Source organism: Opisthorchis viverrini, assembly GCF_000715545.1.
Source record: "Opisthorchis viverrini unplaced genomic scaffold opera_v5_278, whole genome shotgun sequence".
In the NCBI taxonomy this organism is placed as follows: Eukaryota; Metazoa; Platyhelminthes; class Trematoda; order Opisthorchiida; family Opisthorchiidae; genus Opisthorchis; species Opisthorchis viverrini.
In genome coordinates, this window is record NW_008751938.1 from 238,951 (window position 1) to 244,968 (window position 6,018).

General features: G+C 40.6%; 1 protein-coding gene across 1 annotated transcript in view; it reads left to right on the top strand.

The window, feature by feature from the left end:
- Positions 1-3,124: 3,124 nt before the first annotated feature.
- The window catches only part of T265_09486 (hypothetical protein), a gene marked incomplete at both ends in the record, with an annotated part of 5,439 nt that continues 2,545 nt past the window's right edge, over positions 3,125-6,018 (top strand). The window contains 3 exons of the mRNA XM_009175568.1: positions 3,125-3,218; positions 3,651-3,766; positions 5,398-5,461. Coding sequence (XP_009173832.1) covers positions 3,146-3,218; positions 3,651-3,766; positions 5,398-5,461 — 253 coding nt within the window. The remainder of the gene's footprint in view (positions 3,219-3,650; positions 3,767-5,397; positions 5,462-6,018) is intronic.

The following is a 6,018-nucleotide window of genomic DNA, read 5'->3' on the forward strand; positions in this document are numbered from 1 at the left end:
GGCCGCGGTGTTACGAGAGGTCCCAGACCTATACACCAATGGCTATAAATTTCAAATAAAGGTACGATGACTGACCAATCCCAAACCTCCACGGTGTGTTTCTGGACACACAAATCTAAACAGATAAATACGTCGAACAAGAACGCAAAGGATTGTCATTTTCTATGGACAAGGCAGTTGTAAACCGATCTGGATCAACATTTCGGTGCAAAATTTTTCAGCGAACAGACAGTAAGTAGTATTCCATAGTATCTGAGGCATATGAATTTAGGGTCTAGGGCTTGCTACAAGAGAGTCGAATATAAAGTGAGGCACAATAAAGCATAAAGTGACCCGAAAATAACAGTTCCAGTTAAAATAAAGCCTTTTGTCAAGGACTTGTCAATGAATTAACCACAGATCTATGACTCATTCCAAAGAAGAATTCAGAAACCAATTTATGTTAAGGGCTTGATAGCCGTCAGCGGTATCTCAACGCGGAATCGTCACAGGCAAGTGCCAGTAGAAGCAAACCTACTACTACAAAGTTTGAATCACACAGAACCTACTTCCTCGCTCCATTCGGATCGATTGTTGTCGAAGCGAATTACTCACAGAGCGATTTCACCAAACCACACGCATGATCTTCCTGAAGACATGTAGGTTTTAGAGCACTTGTACGTCAACCAGATTTTGACAGAGGACATTGCTCTCCTTGAAAGTGTGATAACCGAGTGGGCGTAAAACGAATGGCACAAACGGGGTAGTCAATACAGAGGGAAGGAGACTGAAGGCATACCAGCAATGACCAACTTTTGTATTGGCTGCTCAGCGTCAGGCCTCCTCCATGTTGGGTGTAGCGGCTCCTTACAGAGCTATATCAGAGAAACGGATCCGCTATTATGCATCACTGAGCACGTTATGATGATTATCAGTAAAGTTTGAAAAGACGATGACTGCACAAACCTCATTCGCAGTGTCCAATCTACCTCGTGCTTCAAAAAGGCGCCACCTATTCCAATAGGAATGACAAATGGTGCTTTTTCAGACACGTTAAGCACTTTCGTTATCAGACATATTTTCTAGAGAACTTGTCAGTCTTCTCTGACTTTCTAACCTCGCCGTTTTCAAAGCACCCATCTTGAAAATTTTAATCCAGTCTGGCCAAATTCGCCCAACGACCACGGGCGACATCTCTGCAGATGAAGACAGAAAGCCTAAAAACCAAGTGTCAGGCTTGGCGAAAAGACCAGCGGACATATGATCAACAATCGTAACCGAACTTTAGTATAGTCTCATTGGGACGGATACCAGGGTCTGGGACTGCAACAGCTGTGAATCCGAGCCAAATAGTCTAACTGTAGAAATGTCTAACATCTGTAACCTGTGTGTTATGTAACTCGATTTTTTTGGATTACTTACTGCGTCGCGTGGCTCTACAGTTCACTCACGCTATAATGTCTTTAAGTGTGTTCGAAAACTTTTGATATTCTTCATGGTCGGCCTTGTAGCACGCTGAAACTTCATAGATTTAGATGTTGCGTTCATGACAATGGGACATCGAAGCATGTGACGCTATTGTGACACGCATTGTGACACTATTTTCATTTTCCCTCCCTTTTGTTGGCTTCCAAATTTGCTGACAAGTATACTCATTCTCCCCTAGCCTACCTAGCTACTCATTTGACCAATTTCGTACGGTCTCCCTGTTTTCATTAAACCAACTTATTTTGTAAACCAGTCATGATATCCGTATTGGAATAAGGAAGACGAATAAAGCCGTGGTCTGGAGCAGTCATAGGCATTTATGATGTTGACAGTTTTTCACTCACATTTGTCCATGTACACTTAACCAATCATTCAATTTTCTCACATATTCTTCCTGCTTTCTACTGATGGTTGCCCTAGGGACTCTGCAATACATGGTATCTGCTTTATCAAAACTTTCAGTCACTTTTGACGTGAACGCTCCTGTTACCATTTTTGTGAACAAGTATTATGGTATTTAGCTTGGGCGTTCGCACTCGACAGTTGGTTAGAGACGATAGATGCACTGAATCGTCGGGTCGTGTGGTATGCATCTCTTCAAGATAAACTTAGGCTGCATCCTCATACTCACATCTCCATACTTCCTGCTGATGCTAAAAATATGTTGGCTTGTAGTCCGTTCTTGTCTCAGCAATATGAATAACCCTTTCTTTATTGTGTACATACCTCCAAGTCTGTTTACCTCTTTGATCTCACCGGATGGCAGATAATCGCGCGGACCTTATCATAACCGTTGGTAGGAGCCGAGACGAGAGTTGGATGATAGAGATCTGTATAAGGTGATATAAGGAGGTATGCCGCTTGGATAGACACCACGATAGTGATAGATGAATAAAGAAGCAAGAGGGTTACTACAGTAACGATAATTTTACTTGGCTCATCATTGTCGGATATAAAGACCTCCAGAGGTAAGCAATGAATATGCCAATGTGATGGACTAACGACGGTAGAATATCACAACCGAAACTGACGTCAGCTTGAACAGCTGTCACAATAGCAAGTAAACAGTTATTTTGTTCTCTTTTATACAAGCTTCCCGTACGTAGCAGTTGTGATACGCATCTCTGTCAGCTGCCCAATCGTAAATTCAAATACCCAGGTGTGTAGCCTTCCGATGGTTCTAGAATTTTTGAGTGTTGTATCCGCGCCTATGGAGTTTTATCATCGTAACTACCCTCATTTTCCCGCCTTTTCAAGCCTCTTGTTTAAATCACGAGGCCGATTTAAAAAACTAACTACCCAGTTGTGGGCGTTTCTCGGACTGTTTCAAATGTCACTTACCTGTTTTCGGGAAGGCATGATTTCCAAAAAATGAACAAAGAACCAGCCAGAGTTATCACGTTTCTATCTAGCAATCCTTTTTTTATAGAATTCTACTAGAGATGACAGGATTCTCGTTAGTGATACTTTTCCCTTAAGCATTATTAAACGTGTCACGTACAAGACAATTTAGGCTTTATGTTTTTATTTAAAACCATCATTCTTGAATCCAAAGCTTATTTCACCCTAATTTTACAGCCAATCCGTCATCTTTTTTTCTATTTGAATCTCAAGCTAAAGATTTTCAAACTCCATTTTTTCGTTCGTGCATTTGTAGATTCCGCTCCGCTTGAACATAATGTTTTGGGGCCAGGAATTTTGTTTCGTACTTTTCGTTTGCCTTTTTCTGGCAGTCGCCTCATCAAATGAAGGTAACCCAGCGAATGCATACCTAAGCATATTTTTGGATACCTATGTTCCAGGTTGTTTGAGTTACATAGCTAAAGATGAACCAGTAGAGAGGCTAACTAAATCTGTTTTCAAAAATGTTTGTGCATTTCACGAAAATGACTGTATTTTATTTTTTTTCACTGCCCTAGCGAAAAACATAAGTAAGTTTTTTGGCAGTGAACATTATCAAAAACCGGATGTTATCCCATGCCTGTGCTATGACAGCCTGTGATATTTCAAATCAGCGATTTTATGAAATATAGTGTAGTGAGTTTTTGTGGACTCCCAATTTTGATTGCGAATTGCCAGATTTCAGAACCCCATAATCTTCATTTGAGTAGGACATACTGAGCGCGCGTTGTTGTCGACGGCATCATATGTATTCGTATAAGTGCTGAGTCTTTTGCTTGTAGGTGTTGATATACGTGGAAAAGTCTACATGACAGGTATGGAGTTGCCTTGGTTTGGAGATCTGGCTAATAAAACAAGTGATCTTTACAAGGGGCTGGAAGAACATTTATGTTATACGGTAAGTCCAGTAATGACTACTTCACTCAGACGGAAGTTTCAAACTTTAGACTGGGGCACATTCTTTCTTGCCTTGTGCTGCTGAGAAACAAAGTATTTTTCACACTTTTCTCTCAGCTGTGAGATATGTTCACTGACTGACAGTTCCGATAAGATGAACATATTGAATCATGGTCGTATGAGAGCATATGCAGCACGATGCATATTACTCAGAGAACTTCCTAGAATGAAGCAACAATTGTACTGCACTACACTCCTCTAGAAAACATCTCTTTAGGACCAAAAAGGGTTTATTTTTGGCACCCAAAAAGGCTAGTGCACTTTCCAAGGCAGAATAGTACAAATGCAACATATCTGTGCACTCATATTAGCTAGCCAAAATCACTTCGGGAAATTGATGTTACCAACAACTCAGCTACAGTAGCTTAGACTATATTAAGCTCTGGCTAAGCTCTAGTAATCTGTGGGGAAACATCTCATCTACCTACAAGAACACTGCAATCACTCTATATTTCCAGCAGGATATTCCCCAGTAGAATGCACGGATCTCTTGTTACACTGCACAGAACGCTATCACCATACTGTATGTAAGCGGTTCTCAGAAAACAAAACATTGGTCTGGAAAGTCGAGCAGACCTTGAACTAATGACGACAGTTCCTCAGCATTTCTACCATGGGCTTTCCTCAACAGGCAAGAAATCCTACAAGACCAAAATAAAAATGCCTCCCTGGTGGAAATCTCCCCCTATGGGGGAAGCAAACTATTGAGGCCAGACAGAAGATGGTAGTGACGTATCAGTGCACACTGACCTAACTAGCAGGAGGAAATAGGCAAGTCCACCATGTCTGATACCTGACTCAGATACTCTCATCTGAAAACCAAATAGAAAAAATCATTGATCCGTACATTCCTTAGTGTGAACAGAAGGTGTTGTTGACGGTCGGATAGATTTCTACTTTTTCATATTATCCAAACACATGTACAATGGAACGCCGTCCCTGGAATGCAGATTTTTCAAGATATCTCAATGATTTTTTCGGCAATTTTAATGCTGTCTGACTTTGCAGTGGACTTATAGAGACATATTTTCTCAGGCAAGTTAAATGGGAACTTTTTCAATGAAAAATTGTAAGTATTCCTCATATACGGTTTAAAATAATTTTATTTGTTGGTTTGACAAGTAAAACATCTTTTCAGAAGACCAACTGAAGCGACATTTTCCGATATCCTCTCGACATGCAGTAATCTTAAGCAGTCAGAGAGAGGGACGACCGCACCGTTTATCGTTTCTCTCTGAGCCACCTCGTATCCATAGTCACTATTCAGGAATTTGTGCTTCATTCTAAAAAACGCAAGAATATTGACCATTTAACATAAACATCATGGGAAAAGCACAGCTTTATTCAAGTCGTGTTCGAACCAGTCTCAAAGGAATTGAACGTATGATCGTAAATTTTCAGCAAGCAAGAACAGTTGTGCTATTTACACTACCCAGGGGAAGAAATCCCTCGAGGTATTTTATCGTAGTAAAGGTTGTCTAGTAACCATGACGACATCGTAGCCCGGACTTGGTGAAGGCCTGTGAACTCTGTTCAGCCTCTGTGATTCTGTACACTTTCTTTTGCACTAAGGGGCTAAGTGAAAAGTTCTTCAGCACATGTGACAAATACATACGAAGGAAGTCACACATAGTCCGTAAGCGCTGTTGTTTTAGACATCATACAGTTAACGACTTTGGCAATCTTTCCTGTGCAAAAACCAAATAACATTACAACGAGCATATAACTCGCCATTTTCGTTTATCAAGTACCCCACTAAAGGGAAAACGAAAGAGCACTTTACTAACTATGATGTTGTAAGCCAAGTTCCGTCGAAAGAGACGATCAAACCGATTTTATTCGCTGAAGAATACTGTATGAGTTGCAAAAGTTTTATTTCTTTTATCACTCACTTCCACACATTGGACAAGAATATTCATTAAGGACGATAATTTAACGTGTATGGGACACACCGAAGTTGATATCACAAATGCTTTCCTCATTAAGGGTGACCATAAACCAAAAGTATGGCCATCAAGGTGTGAAACACTATCAATACGTACGTCCACTTGTCACAAGAACTGTACACGTCAACGCGTGCTATGTATTGGCCTTCTAACCACCTGAAGACGCGAAAAATCAAACAGTCGGTGTACTGAGTTCATTCACCTAATAATTTCACAAATATATGTTGAACAAATTATTTTCAGGAAC